We start from the raw sequence: 20788 nt of genomic DNA, 5'->3' as shown, positions 1-20788 counted from the left end.
AAGGCCCATGGAGGTGAGCATCTCCAAAACCAGCAGGGAGCGGTGATAAGTGCTCACCACATGGCAGGGGCTGTGCCATGAGCTTTGCCCTGTTTTAACCTCACTGCTGCTCTCTGAGGTCAGAACTAGCATATTTTGCAGATGAGGAAACTAAGGCTTGGAGCTGTTGATCAGCTTTTCAGAGCCAGTTTTCAAACCTGGCAGAGTGGCCTCAAGCCTGTGCTGTTGGTCACCATGCTGGCCTGGGGATGCAGAGCAGGGGAGGGGAGGGCATGGCATCACCCAGGGGAGAAGGCAGAGAGGACTGTCCAAGGGCAGCATTTCAGAGCCTCTGCTGTGTGGCGGACCCATCCTCTGAGTGTGCATGGGCCCAACCTGAGCTCACAGAGAGGCTCTGGGAAACCAGAGGCTCTTGAACAGCCTTCAGACCAGATGGGATGTGCTGGCTACCTGCTGAGGCAGAGCTGGGATGAGCTGCGCAGAGCTGGCCCGTGTGGTGGTGGTGTGGGTCGAGCAGGCATTCTGGGCAGGAGCCCCAGCCCACCTGCTGGGCCTGCCTTCTCTTGACTCTCTTACGGGGAGAAGCCAGATAGACCCCAGGGAGCTTGGATCCCAGAGATGCTCTGGCTCTGTCCTGCCTGAAGCAAAAGGGAGCAATGGGGACAAGTTCCATGTCGCTTCAGATGCTCTTGATTCTGACAGCCTCTGTCCTTCTCCCTGGGGCCCAAGATCCTAGGAGCCTCATGTCTCCAGGGAGCCTCTCTTTCTTGTTGTGTGCCATGCTTGGACCTATTTTTTTTTTTTAGTTGCAGCATGTGGGATCTAGTTCCCTGACCAGGGATGGAGCTCAGGCTCCCTGCATTGAGAACTTGGAGTCTCAGCCACTGGACCACCAGGGAAGTCCCCCTTGGGCCTTTTTTCCCTTTTATTGCAACCCTCTTTGAAGCAACCCTCTTTGAAGCAACCCTCTTTGAAGCAACCTTCTTTGAAGCCCCTCTTCAGTCCTTTCTTCAGGGGTTTTTATCAGCTCTGATGTGAGAAAGAAACTATTAATATATACCAAAGTTTTAATAGCAGATAACTGTCCTAACAGTGTTCTTTTTCCTTTTAAATAAGGGCAATGCCTTAAGCTAAAGGAAGGAGCCCTCAGTTATGGAACACAGATATTGACCGTCAGCCAGTTAGCAGGGAGAGATTTGAGTAGGGTGAGAATTTCTGATGCCCCTGAGTCATATGAAATTTCCTGGGTCTCAGCACCAACTTGCAAGAGTGGAGGGAATAAACATCTGTTGGCATGCTTTGAGACTTTCCTTCCTTTGCCTGAATCCCAGAAAGCGGGGATCCAAAGACTGCATAAGTTTGCAGTGATAGGGAAACTACTGTCCATCACTCATAAGCAGAGTTTGCTAAGGATCTGAGACAAAGAACTTGGACACAAAAAATGAAATGCGCATCTGAGAAAGGAAGAGACATATACAAGTGAGTGAGGAGAAATGATGGAGGAGGGCCAGTGCCAGGGATGCAAGGACTGAGGGACTGTTGTTGCATTTTTGGGCCTTAGATAATGTGCAATTTACACAGGCGGGAGAAGTTTCCAGTACTATATATGCGGGACAAAAATAACATTAATATTGGAAATACAGTTTCTCCTGGTTTAACTCAATCAATTCATTGACAATTTAAGAAGCATCAAAAAAATGTAAGTCCATCTGTACCAAATAGATACTCCCATTTCCCGATGCTGCTCCATTTTACAGTGGAAGAATCTGAGGCATAGAGGGTTTAGTGCATTTTCCCAGATCTCCCAGTAAGTTAGGAATAGGGCTTGAAGTAGAGGCCCCAGATTTCCAGGTGACTGCCTGTGTCGGACATCATTGATGGTGCTGATGTTTGCTGGCAGGCATGGTCCCTTCCCCCAAGTCCATGAGCAGGGCTGATTCCTGACTCTCCCCTGGAAATGAGGGGCAGGGCACTGGATTGGTACTCCACCCCAGCGCCCACGACAGTGCCTGGTGCAGACAGAGCCTGATAAATGTTTGATGTACACAAGGGAAAGTGTGGCACTTTGGGGACGTTTTTACAGTCGTGCTTAATCTGCTGCATTTTAATCTTCATTTTCTTGCCTTCCCAAAGTTATATAATTTTTGGAGCATTTTCCCACATCTCTAAAATGAGAATAAAAACTACTTCAGTGTGGGTTGGGAGGAGTCATGCAGTTAGAAGGAGTGCTGTGAACAGCCTCCACCCTCCAACCTGTCCTGCCTGGCTAAGGCATTCTTTCTCCCCGGTCAAGAGCAGCTATGGAACAACCTGTTCCAGGCATGAAGTTAAAGCCCATCCTACCTGCTGAGACCGTTTTCAATGCAATCCAGATCTCTGTCCGTGGTCCTGACCGAGGGGTGTGTCCTGGTGGGGTGGGAGTATTGCGTGCTAATCTTGGCCATCTTCTCGCTGTGTCACATTCCACCCCAAGGCTGCTGAAACATGAACATGAACCAGATATGTCGTCAGGACGAGGATGTAACTGAACACCCAGCTCGTTTGGGAGGGCTGCTCCCCAGACAAGCCCTGGCTCACGTCCCCCTCCATCTCTCCCACAACTCCTGCCACAGTGTTTCAGTTGGCTCTCTCTGGGTTCTTCTTCCCATTCAGAAGTACAAAGAAGGTCTTTTACTCCTTTGTATAAGCTGCATGCCAAGAACTGCTCAAAATTATGTGCTGATCAAACAAATGAATGAACTTGGTATCCAATGTAAGAAAGCTAAACCCTCATGATTCTCTTCAATGATGCCGTGTCCCTCTTAACTCTGACTTTGTGGTGGCTCAGTGGTAAAGAATCCACCTGCCAATGCAGGAGACACCGGTTCAATCCCTGATTCAGGAAGATTCCCGCATACTGTGGAGCAACTGAGCCCAGGTTCCACAACTACTGAGCCTATACTCTAGAGCCCAGGAGCTGCAACTGGGCCCACATGCTGCAGATACTAACGTCCGCACCCTAAAGCCTGAGTTCTGTAACAGAAGCCACAGCAGTGAGAAACTTGTGCCGCAACTTCAGAGCAGCGAAGACCCAGCAGAGACAAAAATAAACAAACAATTTTTTAAAATTAAAACAAAAAAGGTCTGACTTTGTCATTTGCCTATATTTATCTTACAATTTTGCTCGTTTTATAGCTCCCCCAAATCTTGTTTTAAAACAAAGCATAAAAAGCCTAAATACTTGACATTTATAAAAACCTTTACAACAAGATGTTCAACCCGATACACACTTCATCTCATTTAATCTTCAAAATAACCTCATCAGACACATACAATTTCTGTCTCTATTTAAAGATGACTAAATTGAGATCCCCGGAGAAGGCAATGGCACCCCACTCCAGTACTCTTGCCTGGAAAATCCCACGGACAGAGGAGCCTGGTGGGCTGTAGTTCATGGGGTCGCTAAAAGTCGGACACGACTGAGCGACTTCACTTTCACTTTTCACTTTCATGCATTGGAGAAGGAAATGGCAACCCACTCCAGTGTGCTTGCCTGGAGAATCTCAGGGATGGCAGAGCCTGGTGGGCTGCCGTCTATGGGGTCACACAGAGTCGGACATCACTGAAGCGAGAAAAAAAAAATTGAGATCCCAGTGCTGACCATGAATACTCTCCCTCCAGCAAACAGTGGAAGGTGGCCCTCTGATCGATGAGAAAAGAAAACTGAAACAGCAGACCAGTTGCATAATTTCTGATCAAAACTCTGCAGGAGGAAAAAAGAATTCCTGAGGATAGTTTTTCTGAGGCAGATGAGCACAGGCTCTCTCGAGCAGCCGCATGGCTTAAGTGTGTCAGAAGTCAGTTGAGACCACTCCAGAGAAAAATGGTGATTTCCAGAAACAGCCCAGTGGCTCAGTCCAGAACTAAATTAATTTCATATCCAAAGGAAGGTCAGTGCAAGGAGCGCAGAGCACTGCACCAAAATCCCTAACATATATGTGGTCTGTGCTCATCACAAGTTTCTCAGGGAGGGGAAGATATTGGCTTAGATAGTCCTGGTTCATCTCTGAGGTTTGATAGCTTAAGTCAATGATTTAATTAAAGTTTTATAGTTTTCTCAACAGATAAAAAATGGTTTTGGTTTTTGAAAACGATGTTCATTTATGTAACTTAGTTTCTGGCTGACCACAGGAGATACAAAGAAATATAAGACAAAGACAGTTGTCAAGGATCTTACGAGTGGGGCAGATGACAGATACCAAAGAGTCCTGCTGGGTGTGTCAGGGCTTGGATTCTACTCTAAGCCCAGCAGGGATGTGGTCAGAGGTGTAAAGGTTATTCTGGCTGCAATGGGGAGGATATATTCAGGGAACATGAGCAGCTAAGTGCTGCAATATCTCAGGGGAGAGACAATCGTTGCCTGAACTAGGTTTGTGGTAGTGAATCAAATGTAATCAATTTAAAAACTAAATGGATAGGAGCATGGGGACATGGCAACTGATCGAGGATCAATGAGGGAGTCATGCTGCCATGCCTGCGAGGGTGTGGGGCTGGTGGTGCTGCCCACTGAGGCGGGGACTGGGGAAGGAGGAGGGCTGAGGAAGAGAATGACTCCAGTTTGAGATATCTGCAGAAACTGTGACACCAACATATGAAACAAGAATCTCCCGTTAAAGAAATACATCTATAATTTGAAATCATCCATCCAGTGATTTTTTAACTGAGCCCTGACTGTACTCAGTTATGTGCCAGGCGATATGCTAAGAGCTAGGGTTTTATTAGAAAGCAATATGCAGCTTTGTCCTCAAGGAGCTTACAGTGGGATCTAGAGAAACTCTTAGAGAAGTCTGGGACTCTGTTGAAAACCTATTAAAATTACTCTTTGTACATTTCCAGGAAAATTGTACCAGACAAAGAAACATCTCATTGCCTCCAGTCTGGGCCCTTTCCCTGAACTGCCCTCTCCACCCTGGGCTCAAACCCTGACCCTGATTCCATTGAATGGAGGCAGCACTTCTGGACCCTCACAGACCTGCCCACTGTGGAGAGCTCCTGCATGCCAGGCACAGAGTAGGTGTTTGCGTAACACTGTCTCCTTTAACCGCAGCCCCCCGCCGCCCACCCCCCGCCACCCCGCCTCAGCAGCCTCCCTTTTCCAATGAAGAAACTGAACCGGTGAGCAGTTTCCCTAATGTTGTTGCTTGCGACCTGGGCCAAGATGAACAAAAATCTGACTCCAGAGCCTGATAGTGTAAAGTCTGCAGGTGGAAAAGAACTGGCACTGCTTTTTGGCCTAAGCAGTAGGACCCCTGCCTGGGGTCCCATTCTTTAAAGGACCCACTCTGACCTCTTTCCAACCATAGCCCATGACCAATGGGACATGTCCACCCAGAACCGTTCCCCCTGCCCTAGGCCATGCTCTGGATGCCCTGGACCCCCAAATTCTCTGCCCAGCAGGCTGTGGACTGGCTCTCGAGCCTGCTGGGGCCTCTTCCCAGGTCTGTCTTCTTGAGAAGTGTGTCAGTGTTCCAGGTGGCTCAGGAGGAGCTGTTTGTGCGGGAGGGTTAAATGGAGCTTGGAGGTGTGAGGAGAATGTCCATGTGCATGTGTGAAAGTCTCCCCTGTGACTTGGGATAAACCCAAAGGGAAAAGAAGAGGGCAAACCACGGATGGGAGACTGGAGATCAAATCTCCCCATGCCACCGTGCTCTGAGGCCATTGTGACACGTGTGCAAACCCCGAAGTGCTAGATTGCAAGCCCTCCTTGGGCAACCCTTGACTGACAGAACCCAGAACCAAGGATAGATATTCCCCTCTTTTGTTCCCTCAGAGAGACAATTCAGACCTATACTCTACAGGGCTCTTTGCAGAACCCCTTGAAGGATCTAACCAGTTGCCCATAGTGGTGATTAGTTTGATAATCTACACTTGGGGTGGTTTCCCCTTTTTTCCTTGTTTTGTCTTCCAAGACTCTTACTTCTCTTCCTTGGAACCACTTTCCCCAAAAAGCTGCCTGCCAGTATGCCCTTACCCAAAATTCTGTGGGTTCTTATGGTGAGAGGAGGGAATTCCCTCAACTCAGAGAATGTTTTTTATTATTTAGACATGGTAAGTGGGCCCTTGACCCAGACCTCTCAAGGGTTAGAAGTAATCTAATTTTCTTTTTTAATTCTGTGTTCTTTATCCAGGAGAACAAGGTTGGGCAGGGCAGGGCAAAATGTACATAATTAAAGGAAAATGTTAGTTTAAGATAAACCATAAGATCTTTTCCCCCAATTGTTTCATAAATGTCATAATGGTTGTCTTTTTAAAATTATTTAAACGAATAAGGATCCAAACAAGGTCTATATATTCTGATTGCTTGATGTATCTCTTTGGTATTTTTAAATCTAAAGTTTCTATGCATTTCTCTTCTTTCTTTTTATGGAAAAAAACAAAACTGCTTATACTATTGAGTTTCCTACAGTATGGATTTTTGCCAATTCCAGTTTTACAATGTTTCCTGTAAACTGGTAGCTGTACTCAGGATGTGGTTAAATTTGGGTTCCATATTTTTTTTTTTTTGCAAGAATATTCCTTTGGGTGATTTTAGCAGCCATTGGTATCATTGATTCATTAGGAGTTGCATATTGGTGATAGTCTACCATTCCATCTTCATAAGTTAGCTGAAATATTCTTAAAAAAAGAAAATTTGACACTATTTGGCTGCTCAGTAGTATGACTCAAACAGGAAAGGCAGGTGCATGCATGCTAAGTCACTTCAGTCGTGTCTGACTCTTTGAGACTCTATGGACTGCCATGCTCCTCTGTCCATGGGATTCTGCAGGCAAGAATACCATCGTGGGTTGCCGTGCCCTCCTCCAGGGGATCTTCCTGACCCAGGGATCAAACCCGCATCTCTTATGTCTCCTGCATAGGCAGGCAGTTTCTTTACCACTAGAGCCACATGGGAAGCCCAGGAGAGGCAGGATAAACATTTAATTTAATCCAAGGGATTCCCCAACCGCCCAAGTGTTTTCACATCTCTTGGTCCCATAAACTCTAGAACTCACAGATGAGATCATGAAATTAAAATCAGTAATACCGAGGCTCTGTTGAGAATGGAAATCACCATCCAGCCAGGGTCCCCTGAGTGTGGGACACCTGCATATCCATTATTTGTACATCCTCAGGAACCTTAAGAGGTAATAGTGAAGCTGATTTTGAAGATGAGGAAATGCAGGTTGGGGCCTCTCTGACCCTGAAGTCCATGTTGTGGTTTGTTTTATCACACCCACTGCAGGAGATTAGAAGTACACAAATATAATTTTAATTTTTAAGCATGGGAAGAAGATACATCCTACCAACTAGTAGAGTGACCTTGAAGCGGATCCCAGGTGTGAGTGGTTTGTGATCATCTCCCAAATCCATGTGTGTTTTCCAGGGCTTGACTGGGGAATTTAGGACACACTGTTTCAGACAATTTCTTTCTTTCTTTCTTTCTTTTTTTTTTTACAGCATCACTAAATCCAACGTGTTTTCTTCCCACTGACACACTTACTGATCCTTTCAGTGTCCTAAACATTGCACCTGGCCCTGAGGAGAATGAAGATGACGAGAACAGGTCCCTGTCCTTGAAGACACAAAAGCACATGAGGAGACAGGCGTGTAAACAGCAGCGGGAGGAAAGAGAGGCGCTGGAATAGAGGCAGGGGCGTGACGGGAAGCAACGCAGATGGCGGGGGGCTAATTCTGCCTTAGGGACCGCTGAGGTCTGAGGAGATTCCTTATGTGAAGAGCAATCACCATACTTATTTAACAGCATTCGACATCTACCACATGTGAACCACTGTGCTGTGCACCTTTAAGGATTTGATGTCTTTTGCGCATAGCTCTAACTCTCTCCACGGTTCTCAGCTTGGACATCTAAGTAGGCAGGAGTCTAACACAACTTGCCCAGCTATTCTTGTGTTTTTCTCATTCCTTTATTAACTCCAGAAGACTTAAAGGAGTTAATAAACTTTACTTAACATATTTTATCCTCCAAAACACTCATCATATACTCATGGTAGGTAATAAAAAGCAGGTGGCATAAATGGAGGAAGATTCAGGTGAGTAACTGCAATGATGACAATGATAATTACTACAGTATATTTATTAGCATTTACTCTTTGCCTGGTACTGTTCTTGATAACTTAAGTTGTATTAAACTCCTTTGATCCTCCTAACACTTCTGTGAATGAGTCATGCTGAACATTTACGTCCTGTTTAAGAATGAAGGGGAATTTATGAGGGAGAGAGCAAGTAAGCCACAAAGGAAGTTAAAACATGTAAAGCTTTATTTTTTAAATTGAAATGTGCTTCTGAAAAAAAAATCTTGGTCCCCACTTGTGATGACTAACTTCTCATACTAAAAAATATTGTCCATGTCCTGTCCTCTTTTTTATTCTGGCTTAAACATGAAAACCAGTCCTGGTTCCATGTATGTCGACTGACATTGTCATTTTCCAAAACCTGGATGTAGTGCACCAATAGAGAGGTGTGAGGCCTCTGTGAATGATCACTGTCCTAGGATCACACTCCTGTTCAATCAGGGCCTGGCAGGTCCGATCAGTGAGACACTAAGTCTAGACACAAAGCCACGCCAAGCAGATGGGAATCCCCATCAGAGGAGAGCCCTGCAGTCCTGCTGGGCGCACACACTTGGCCCAGGCTTCCGTTTTCTTCAGTTGGGATGGACCATTTTTACCACTTGGGGTCTTTGATCTTCTCAAAAGTAACCTGTCTCCGGGCTTCAGCCATTTCAGGCCTCCACAACTCAACTTTTTACCTAGCATCACTCTGGGCCAAAAGCACTCAGCTAATTCTCAGTAACTGTAAGGTTGGGCAGGCTCATTTTGTCAAATTAAACTCCAAAGATAAGCTAGTAGCTCCCACAAAGTCTGCACACCTTGGAACTTTTATCTAAAGCACACTTCTGATTGCCTTTCCCTTCTTTCCTATTTCATCTGAGAACTTCAGGGTAGAAGGGAAAAGCTCTAACGCTGAGCCACTGAATCACTCAGACATGTGAGCCAGCCACAGAACAAACACAGGGACCAGAGCAGACCATGAGCTCAATGATAACGGTTTTGTGTTTTCAAGCAGTTCCCTCTGAGTAAAATATCTTTTGTTTGCGACACATGACATTGGAAAGACAATAAGGGTGGTCATGTGTACTGTACTAAGAGAAAGGAGAGCCGGAGTCTCTTCTCAGCTCAGCCTTCAATTTGGGCATGTGACCCAGCACTTTAGCTTCTTCATCTAATAATGGGACATAGACTATAGCACATAGATGAAGTCTTCCACAGAAACCCAATTCAAAAAACATTCACTTGTAGTGTTCTATTTAAATGTTTGATAATTTTTATAAAGACAATAAGTGGGATAGAAGTTAATTTTGACCATAATATCCAAATAGTAAAGTTAGGTATGGAACACATCATACCAACCAATGCTATCTCTATTCATTTGGGGTTTTAAAATATTTAAATATACATTTTTAAAAACCCTTAAAATGCAGGTAGAATACCTTTGGGAACTCTGCGGAACAGAGTTACAAACCAAGACCCAGTAGACTATTAAAGGGCCTTCTGTTTCAGAATTTCCATGATGGGACAAAACTCTACAGTGCAAATATTGTACCTGATAGTCCTCTCCTATTTTCTATGAATGTTATCTTATATGGAGGAGATAAAAATATTCTAGAGTTTCAGAAACAGAAAGGGGAAGCAACTATATAATGTCAATATTCTCTGGACATGGCACAGTACAAACAACTTAAATATCAGAACTTAATGTGAGAAGATGAAAATTATATTAATAGGCAAAGATTTTAATGACAAAATACTAGCAAACCAAATCTAGTAATACATAAAAAAGTATCTTATACCACGGTCAAGGGATACTTATTCTAGGAATGCAAAGTTGGCTTATCATCCAAAATTAATCAGCCTAGTATATCATATTGGGCTTCCAGGGCAGCTCAGCTGATAAAGAATCCACCTGCAATGCAGGAGACCTGGGTTCGATTCCTGGGTCGGGAAGTTCCCCTGGAGAAGGGATAGGCTACCCATTCCAGTATTCTTGCCTAGAGAATCCCCATGCACAGAGGAGCCTGGTAGGCTATAGTCCATGGGGTCACAAAGGGTTGGATGCAACTAAGCACAACAATGCACACTACACCGTATTAATAGGTTAAAGGGTAAAAACATGTTCATCTCAATGGCACAAGAAAAGCATTTGACAACATCCAACATATTTTCATGTTAAACTGTCAATAAACTAGGACTAGAAGGAAATGTCCTCAACCTGATTAAGGGCATCTGTGATCAACTCATTTTCAACAATGGTGCCAAGATAACTCAATGAGGGGAAGAATAAATGGTATTTTCATCAAATGTTGCTGGTATGTAAAAGAATACATACCATTCATAAAAATTAACTCAAAATAGGTCATAGACTTAAAAATAAGAGCTAAAACCGTAAGTTTCTAGAGGAAGACAGAGGAGTAAATCTTCATGACCTTGGGTTAGACAGTGGTTCCTTAGATACGACATCAAAAGTATAATGGACTAAAAAAAAAAAGGTTGGGCTTCATAAAAAATAAATAAAACCTTTGTGCATCAAATGATACCATCAAGAAGTAAAAAGGCAACCCACAGAATGGAAAAAATAATTTAAAATTATATATTGGTAAGGGCCTTGTACCCAAAATATGTAAAGACCTATTACAACTCAATAATAAAAAGACAAGTAACCCAATTAAATAATGGGCAAAGGACTTGAATACATATTTCTCTAAGGAGATACACAAATAATTCAACAAGCACATGAAGAAATGCTTAATATATATAGTTATGGAGAAATGTAAGTCAAAATCATGATATCACGCCACACTGCCTGTAAGGGCTATAATTAAGAAATAAACAGACAATAACAAGTGTTGGTAAGGATGTGGAGAAGCTGGAGTCTTCACACGCAGCTAGTAGGAATGCTGTAAATGGTGTAGCCACTTTGGAAAACAACTGGGCAGTTCCTCAAAATGCTGAAAACAGTCACCATAAGACCCGGGAATTCTACTCACAGGCAGATACCTAATGAAAATATATGTCCGCACAACTTGTATTTCAATGTTCATAGCTGAATTATTCATAATAGTCCCCAAATGGAAACAACCTACATGTCTATCAACTGATAACTAGATTAAAAAAAAATATGGTCTATCTACATAATGTTATTCAGGTGGAATTTTATTTGGCAATTAAAAAGGATAAAATACTGATACCTGCCACAACATGGTTGAACCTTGAAAACATTATGCTAAGTAAGCAAGCCAGACACAAAATGCCACATATCATATAATTCAATTTGTATGAAATGTCCAGAATAGGCAAATCCATAGAAATAGAAAATAGATTAGTGGCTGCCAGGGACAAGGATGGGAAGGGAGTTAGAAAAGAAAATGTCTGATAATGGGTGCAGGATTTCCTTTTGGAGTGTTGAAAGTGTTAAACTGTAACCCGCAGAAGGTGGAGTTCTCCTGCTTCTGAACTCTACACATTTCTACAACCCAACCAAAGGGAAGCTTGCACATACCAGCTGTAGATTTTCAATTCCTGACTGAGAAAAAAAGCTAACATTGTCCCCAAACAGGAAGAGATTTAGGGTGAAAGAGAATGCACTGAAATTGTAACAATGTTGTTAGTTCTGTTACTCAACCACCAAACAGAGGCTTGCCACATGCCTGGAAAGTGTCTTGGTTTTCAGCAGAGATGATTCAAAATTCATGGGACTCTGGTTTCCTGAGCTTTAAGTGCACTCAGTTTCTAAATGACTACTTTGCAATAAGATTCAGCTGCTCAGGCTGAGATTCCAAGAGGATGAAACTACTTTCTAGATGTTCCTAGAGCCAGTGAACCCAGATCTCTGTAGCCAGCCTTATAGATGTTCTCTGCAGAATTATGTCTGCTCCTCCCAACACACACAAATACACACACACTCACACACACACACTCACAGTCATCAAGGCCAGGCAAAGCACCTCCCTTCTTTCCCCAAGGACCCATTTCCAAGACTAGCTGCAAGCACAGGAAGTAAAGTGTGTTATTTCCCCTTAATTAACTTTTGGGATATGATTATAAAAGTAGTACACTGTCATTATAGTAAATTATAAAATGGTCGTATCCAACTTTGTGCACTTGCCATACCAGGCACTGTGCTGAGAAATTCACTCCAATTGCCTCATTTCTTCTCCAACAAGCCAATGAGGCAGATAGTGTAACTCCTGCTACCAATTTGCACATGAAGAACCTTGGGCTCAGAATGGCTAACAACAGTTATTGTTAACAATGGTGGCAGCACTGGGGAGCAAGTCTGTTTGGGTTTAACTCCTACAGTAGATTATTCTAATACAAGATGGGATGTGTGAAATTCCTCATAGAATAACAAAAGAGAGACTCCTTTGGTGGTCCAGTAGTTGAGATGCCATGCTTCCAAATCCCTGGTAGGGGAACTAGGATCTGCATGCCAAGCCAAAAGTAAATAAATAAGACAGGACAAAAGAAGTGATTTGGGGATGAGATGAGGGCCAGGCTGTGGGCCATGCGAGAGAGGACGCAGCATATCCAGGGAAGAGCTGATACAAAACTGACCTGAATGGCACCCTCCCACTGGAGCCTGCTAATCCCCCAGCTAAGACTGGCATAAGCTTCCAGACCTCTCTCTCCCTCACTTGCCTAGATCTACCGACACCAAGTCCTCTAGGTTATCTGTCCCCTCTGTTGCCTTCCATTCTTCCATTCTCTAACTCAGAAATGGCTTGAACCCTAACCATGTGCCAGGACCATACCAGGCAGTAGGGGTGTAACAGTGAACAATCAGAAGCAGCTCCTGGCTTCTTGAGTTCTGCTCCCACCTTTGTCCAGGCTCTTGTCCCTCTCTCCAGGACTGTCGAAACAAATCTACCCATGCCCCTTGCTGTGGAAGCGCAGAGTCCTAACCACTGGACCACTAGGGAATTCCCACACAGTAGTTCTAATCACGTCAATCAGAAACTTTTAGATGTGGCCTATTTTCTCCAGCATGTAGCCTTGGCATGACATTAAAGATATTTTGTAACCTTGATCATATTATCTTAAAACTGATGCCCCATTTAAACCAAACCACTCACCCTTTCCTTAAAGGTGGTATGAGTTTTCTCATCCCACTTACTGGCATAGAATGCTCACCAAAGCCAGTTGCACTGGCTTTTACTTCTCAGTCCCCCTTCCAGAGCAGCTGAGGACAGAGTGGCAGGCTCTGGCCAGCAGAGTCCCCCATTGATGGAACCCTGGCCCCCAACTCCACCAAGCCTTGGAACAGCAGACATTGCATAGGCAATACACTAAGCTGCTGAGACGTTCTGAATCTATTACTGAATGCAAGTTTGTGTGCCAGAAACACAGGAGGCCAAGTAATATCAAAACTAAAATGTTGCAGTTTGGAGCAGAGAAAGGTTTATTGCAGGGCTCTAAAAGCTTTCAGTAAAGCCTTTTTCTAGGAAAGGTGATGGACGGGTGTGGTGACTTGTTGCAAACTTCTTGGGGTCACATTCTTTGTTCCAGAGGTCAGGTCATGGTCAGGTCACAAGGCTCCTGTAAACCTCCACCAAATCCACCAAAGAAAGTAGTAAAGCACAAATAGTCTGACACGACTTAGCGGCCGAACAACAAATGTTATTCTCTGCTCTGAAAAGGAAGCGCAAGGTCCCAAGACTCAGTTCTCTCCCTCTGATGCCTCGGCCCTGGCGAAGGCGGGGTGGGGTGTGTGTCTCTGCTGGTGCCCTTCACCCTGCCCAGGAGGGTCCCTCCAGCACCCAGTCTTGGTCCTCCTGCCAGCAACCAGGAGGACCAGGTCCCCAGACCCTGCTCAGCCATCACCACTGGGTGACCGGAACCCAGCCAGCCCTCAGCTTGTCGTTTAACCTGGAGAGAAGCATTTATATGGGATCAACAGGAATACCCATTCTAGCAAATACTCATCAGGTCAGTTCCCAGCTCCTGACAACTGCCCTTGGTTGAGAAGAGCCCCACCCACAGAGGTGGACCTGAAGTAACCATGTGCAAGGTCCTTGAACTTAACCCGCACCTCCAGCCACTTACTAGGAATTGACAACCGATCTATGCTGTTCCCAGTTTTGAAACTTGAAGGGAGAGACTGAAGCTGGTACCTGAATGGCAGTGTCCACACACTCCATTTGCTGAGGCCTCCACAGACTCGGACCTGTGAAGACCACCTCCGCCATTAGAAGGGGGAGAGGTTCCCAGGGCAGCTGGGCCGGGGGCTCTGGAGCTACCGAGGACACAGCCCTCAGCCTGTCCTGGGACCCCCAGCTCACCCACTGGCCCCAAGGCTAGAGGACCTGGAGGGTCCTGGGGAGAAGGCTGCCATCCACCTCCCTCAGCACCCTCCGCCATGATGACCACTGTGAGGGCGACCGTTGAGAAGCGAGCAGGCCCTCTGACCAACATGCTCTGGGCCTCGCGCTCAGGATCTCGCGAGAATTGTCGTGAGCTAACGGCTGCGCGCCGCCCCGCCCATCTGATTAATATGAGTCTCTGTGCTACCGCGGGGCTAGCCTGTGCGGAGGAAATTCACGTCTTTGCTCCTGCTAGTCCCTCTGCCTAGAGACCTTTTTCCCTCTTGCTCCTCAGTTGAAATTCCTTAGTTTCAACTCCAATATGTCCTCCCCTGAGTGAAGGGGTGGCGGTGGTCTGTCATCCCCACCTCTGTACTCTCCGGACACTATCGCCGGTATTTCAGTCCCGAGAGGAGGCCGTCTCTGCAGCGGGGTGTGCGGAGACCAGGGGCTGTGTTAGTGTAGTTAATTCTGTCTCCCACAGGGCTTAGTCTTGCCATTTGTACTCAGGAGCAGTCAGTGAGCAGCAGACATGAGTCAGGTCAGAGCGAAAACCATTTTCCCCCAGGCTCATTGTAACAGTTGGAGGATGGAAATGGAAACTTGACCCATCCCAACCTGGAGGCCACAGGGATTAGAAAGGGTTTCAGGTGAACAGGCGGCCAGGCAGTGCGTGGTGGGTGGGGAGGGGAAGAGTGAGCGCCGGCAGTACCCGATCATTGCCATCCCTCTTTCACAACTGCAGGAAACCCTCAGGCTGTGCAGGATCTGGGGGAGCTACTACTCAGGAACCTCTGCAGCTTCCAACTGTTTACCTCCAGGGTACCATGGCGATGGGAAATTGGTCGTCATGGCAACCCCATTATTGACAAGACGCTGCAACCGCGGGCAGATAGTGAATGAGGACAGGAAACGCATTAAGCACAGGAGCATCAAAGGCAAGAGGCACAAGCAGTCCTGGCCAAAGTTCGTGCTAAAGTGACTGAGACCTTGCAGAAGTGGTCACCCGGAGAGCATCCAGTGACTCTCTCCTGTCATCCAGCGCCCATCGAGGGCCCCATTTATGACGGAACAGAGGCGCCACGTCCTTTAATTCTCCCACTAGTTCAGTGAAATCCTAACGCGCTTCCCTGACCCAGCAGAATTTTTAAAAATCCGAAACTTGGGCGTACATGCTTAGAGCTAGTGGCTGTGACAGCGTTCTCCTCCCTTCCCCCGGCCTGACTTTCCAGCCCCCCATCCAGTGATTTATCACTTAAGTATGTCACCCCATGCGTAGACAACGATATCAGTTGCGAATTTTTATGAATGAAAGTGTGTGTGCGCGCGTGGGTGTGCAGGTTGGCAGGCTGGAGGACAGGTCCGGAGAGACTGAACTCTCCCGGAGACAGCCTGAATCCAGGTCTGGAGCTACTGCCCCAGAGTTGGAGGTACCAGGGAAGGTGCCGCCCCAGCTTCGCCCCTCTGGAAGATCTGGAGAGGAGCGCCCACTATCATGCTGTCGGGTGTCCAGATGAGGAGTTGTGCAGGCGGAACCCCTCGCAGGGAGCCCTGAGCGAGCGAACTGCCTGTCCCGGGCACCGGGTCCACCGCCGCGGAGACCACAGACCCGGGCTCAGGGTTTTCTTTGCTGCTGCCCCCGTCATCCTCGGCCACATCCTGCGTCTAACTAGGGATACCCACTTCAGAATGACAACGTTTAAAGTCTCAACAACAGCATAAAATAAGGTAGCTGTGAATTGGGGGATTACACGGAGAGGAGAATGAATCGGCCCTTCCTTCCTCCAGTCATCCAGCCCTTGCCCGGGAAGGCTGGAGCGCAAGGGATTGGTGGCCGCGCCCCTGGAGGACTGGGAATGAATGGGGGCGGCGGCTGAGCTGGGGAGAAAAGTCTGAGGACGAGGACAGAGAGCCCGTGTGATTATCCGCTTAGGGGATTGCTAAGAATCAGAGGGGCCCCCACCCCGCCCCTTCTTGCTCCTGAACGCTAAGCCCCTAAGGCAGGAGCAGCCAAGATCTCGGATTATGATTTTATCATTAAAAAACAAAAGTGACTGCTCACTCCCCCAGAGAATTTTAATTCTTTGCCTCTTCCTCAGCCCACCTGTCTCCGGATCCTCAAGGCTGAGTAGGGTCCAGCGGAGGCAGTCCCCCGACCCCCGTCCGCGTTCCCCTTGGCTCCTGCTCCCTCCAAGTCGTGGTCACAACTTCCTTAGGAGCCGCGCACACTCGGGGAGACTCTGCGCGGGACCCCGATCTGGACCCCGGGGAAAGAGGCGGCCGGGAAGGCGGGGCGTCCGGGCACCCGGGATCTCGGGGAGGTGTCTTGGGGGTGGTGCCAGGTGCATCCTTCTGTTGAAGGAGCCCAGCTTCTTCTGCCTCCAGCCTCGACGGCTCAGCCTGACTTGGCCCAGCCCGGCGGCTGCGGGACGTGAGTAGACGGGGGTGCGATAGATTTAGGAAACAGGGACGGCCTCTAGTCCTTTGATTGCTGCTGAAAGGATGTGTGTGCCTGGATGGGAACAGAGCTGGCCCTTGCTTCTGTCCCTTTCTCCCCTGTTTCAGAACCGGGGGCTGCGGACAGCGCCGCGCCCACCAGAGGGCCTCGCGACCCTAGTCCCTTGAGCGCATATCTTTAATCCACTTTCATGCTGGAGTCTGGTCCCCCGCGCACCTCCCAGCGCCCCAAGAACCATCAGCTCAAGAGCCCCTAAATTCCTTACCCCACCAAAGTTTGAGCTCTCCGCGGCGCGCCTGTGCCTGGAGGAGCGTCTCCTCTTCGCTCTGGACAGCAGCGCCTGCCTTGCTCGCTCCCACACGCTCCAGCCCCCGGACCCTCCTCTGCGGGCAACGGAAGGAGCTGGTTGCCTCCCTCTCTCTGCGAAAGTCAGGTGAGGCTCTGGAGCCTCAAAGGCGGTCCCGGAAGAAGCCGAAGCCGCTTGAAGCCTGCCCTCCGAGACGAGAGGGGCGAGCCAGGAGCAAGCAAGCAGCAAAGTCCGTCTGTCAAATCTGGACTTCTCGAACAGCCTCCTTGGACTCCTTCCTGGGATTTTGTTTTAAAACTGGTAGTGTAATTCACACCGCATGAGGACGCAGCAGAGATCTGGGAGTTTGAAGTTTAAAGGTGGGAATATATATACCCTTAAACTCATTTACAATCTTAGGAGGGAGAGTTTTAGAAACAAATTTCTCTTGGGAATATGGTGTATTCTCCTTGCAGAGTTTTGGGTTTCCTTCTATCACACCAGACAACACAGATTCCTGGAACTAAAAATTAAAACCTATTAATCCAGCTGGTATTCATTGCCCACTATGGAGGCCAAAGGTGCCTAAACTCTTTTTGAAGAAAAAAACTTTATACATTTCTGCAAACTCACTTTCTCCACAGAAGGCATGTATCTGACACACACATATTAAGGCTAAAGACCTAATCTCACCTCCTGTTCACTCTCCGGTTCTGGATGAACAGGTCCCAGGAGGAGTCCAGCTTTCTTGTCTGGGACAAGAAGCCTCTGGGTTCCAGGTTCCCATAAATTAACACCCTTACAGGAAGAAACTCTGAAGGAGCAGATCCCCCCCAGGAGCCTGAAAACCAGAGGCTTCTCTGAGGACTTGAACTGGCACCTGGCATTTCCTGAACATACCTGTCAAACTGTCTATTCATGGAGCAAACTGTTTTCAGAGGACAAGCTTTCAAGTTCATGCAGATTTGAAGGGAGATATGAAGTGTATCCCATTCACTGGAGAAATAACGAATTAGACATATGTACACACATTTATCTTACAGAAGGGACACAAAGCCTAGAGGAAAAAAAACTTCCTTGAAAAGTCAGGCTAAATTGTTCAGATTCAAAGGATTCTGGTTATAGGAAAACAAATGAATGGAAATGGTGAATCAATAAAACAAAGTCGAAGCCACAGAAGATGGAGAAGAGAGTTTTTGTTTGGTCATTTGGGCTCTTGGAATTGAATTTACCACAAGAGAAGAAAAAACAATTCATGAGACCATGGTCTCCTTAGCCCACAGAGTCTCTAACATACATCATTTACCCTGGGCAATTTTTTTTTTTATAGTCCTTATTATTGAGAAATGCTGCATTTCTTCTAATCCCTGTGATTTACCATACAAGTAAGAGCTGTTTCCTGTTGGCTTGTCCTCAGGGAAGACAGGAAGCAGGTGGTTATCCTCTGTGGCCCAGAAATATTTTAGAGCTTTTAAAGAATCTTGAATGCTGATTTTGGAGAAAGTAGTAGTAGTAGTAGCTATCAGGAGACAATTTTTGAGGCATAATATGAAAAATCCATTTGAACTTTGTTTTTGAAATGCAGACCATTTCTAAGATCTGAAGGGGAAAACAAGATCTTACAAAATTGATGATAAGCTGGAGAAGTGCACTGAATCTGATGAAATAAAGTAGGCCATCTACTATAGGACTGAGCACATAATTGGACAATAGGGCATTATGTGGGTGTCGGTAATTATTACTGAAGAACTTTTGGCAGCTGAAAGATGGAAACAGATGAACTGAGGCTGGGAATGAGCAGAAAGAGCCCACAGAAAATGTCTCTGTGAATTTGCCTGGAAAGACGTCTAGGAGCAAGATCTTTGGCTGCCAGGATAGAGGGTCCAGATTTGGCCAAAGACACACTGAGGATCTGTCCTATTGCTTAAGCTTCATCTGAGGTACAAGATGGTGTGTATGGATGGCACCTTTGTCAAGAGGCACGACACAATCAGCACCAGGCAACCCCCGATGAGCCAGTGGCATGTCCTCACAGGTCCATGGGATCTGGAGACCCAGCATAGGGATCATCAGAAACCCAAAGCCTTGTGCCAGAAGAGGAAGACCACGGTGCAAAGGGCATGATGGAGAAGACGCTACTTCTTTATTCTGATGCGGCACGTGAGATTGGGAGGAGGGGAGCCCGGGTGGACCCTATGTTGTTTCAGTCTCAGTCAGGACTCACTAAAGCAAAGAGGAGGGGTCTGTGGGGGAAAGGGTGGCACTCAGGCTTTGGGAGCTGAGGAAGGCTGGCCCCAGGGAAGCTAGGAGACCAGTTCTGTTCACCTGTGATTTCAGTGCCAGAGAAATGAAAGGATAAATACTAGTCATGCCCAGAAGGATTGAGTTAGAACATGAGCCTGGATAAGTGTGGCTTAGGGGACTCCCCAGTGATATGGAAAAGACCCAGATACTGGGAAAGATTGAGGGCAGGAAGAGAAGGGGGCAACAGAGGATGAGATGGTTGGATGATATCACTGACTCAATGGACATGAGTTTGAGCAAACTCCAGGAGATAGTGAAAGACAGGGAGGCCTGGTGTGCTGCAGTCCAAGGGGTAGCAAAGACTCTTGGACACAACTCAGCAACTGAACAACAGTGATATTTAGTTTTAATTGTTTTAAAATTTAGAAATGGTGTGATTACAGTCTATATAGTCTTCTGGGATTTTTTTTTCTCAACCAATATTAAGATTCAGTGATGTTGCTTGAAGCCATAGGTCTTCAGTTTTACTCTGCATATGTACAATTTGTTATTCATTCTGTGTGCGTATGATGTACTTTCATTTTAAAACACTGGGAAGAGGAACTAAATTTTTGCTATTCTAATTATGTAAAATCTGCCCAGTCCAAACACTTCAGACATCCTGGGAACCTGATAATTACAGACTGGTGTTGAAAGGCACATAATTTGTGCCCAAAAGTGGGCAACAAGGCAGCCGCTTCTGCTGAGGGCCATATGGTGTCCATTATGTCAAAGAACACACAATCTGATAAGCAGATAAACCACACTAGCAGATTAGAAGTAGAAACGCAAACAGATAAGCCCACTTATCAGTAAGGGGAAGGTGTCAGCCAGCCCTGGCAGATGGCCTAGATCCTTGGTGAATGATAAGGCAATTTGTAGGAGTGGCTTTTGGGAAATAAAATACTTACGCAGAGGCAGACAAGGTTCACAGGAGAGGCAATGATGCATCAGTTTCCCCAGCAAAAATTCTCCTAATCAGTGTAAAATCATCAGGGGGAAAAATGCCTGAGGCAGGGAGAGGCAATTGTGTTTAGTTTTTAAGGCCCACTTTGCCTGCTTCCTTCTTGACCATGAAGACGACCTCTGTTTCCCTCACCTACCTGGCAGTTGGAAGAACAGAAGGAAAATAATGAAATGTGGAGTTATGAATTCTATTCGAATGTCATTAAGAGCCCAAGGAGGTCCATGGTACTGTGGATCTAAGTTACTTTGTCCTGGGAGTCGCCCCCTTCAGGTCAGCCTTGCAGGCAGTGGACAGGTAGGGGCTGCCGAAAAGGCCTATGTGGGTGGGAGCCTTCTCACTCTGTACAAATCTCCTGTGTCTGACTACCAATGCCTGCAAGTCCACTCTCAGAATTTCATC

The 20788-nt window shown here is 46.5% G+C and overlaps 1 protein-coding gene across 2 annotated transcripts in view; it reads right to left on the bottom strand.

Moving 5' to 3' along the window:
• The window catches only part of CNGA3 (cyclic nucleotide gated channel alpha 3), a 38602-nt gene extending 21129 nt beyond the window's left edge, over positions 1–17473 (bottom strand). Inside the window, exons 1-2 of one of the 2 annotated variants that reach the window (XM_005686265.3) lie at positions 17119–17473; positions 2344–2477 (exon numbers count right to left, since the gene is read on the bottom strand). In XM_005686265.3, the coding sequence (XP_005686322.2) occupies positions 2344–2444 (101 nt within the window). In that variant the 5' untranslated portion in view covers positions 2445–2477; positions 17119–17473. Of the gene's footprint in view, positions 1–2343; positions 2478–14206; positions 14723–17118 lie in introns of those variants that run through there. The other variant, XM_018054886.1, reaches the window with a different exon arrangement.

Source organism: Capra hircus, chromosome 11 (genome assembly GCF_001704415.2).
Source record: "Capra hircus breed San Clemente chromosome 11, ASM170441v1, whole genome shotgun sequence".
Classification (NCBI taxonomy): Eukaryota; Metazoa; Chordata; class Mammalia; order Artiodactyla; family Bovidae; genus Capra; species Capra hircus.
This window is presented reverse-complemented; position numbering and strand designations above follow the sequence as displayed.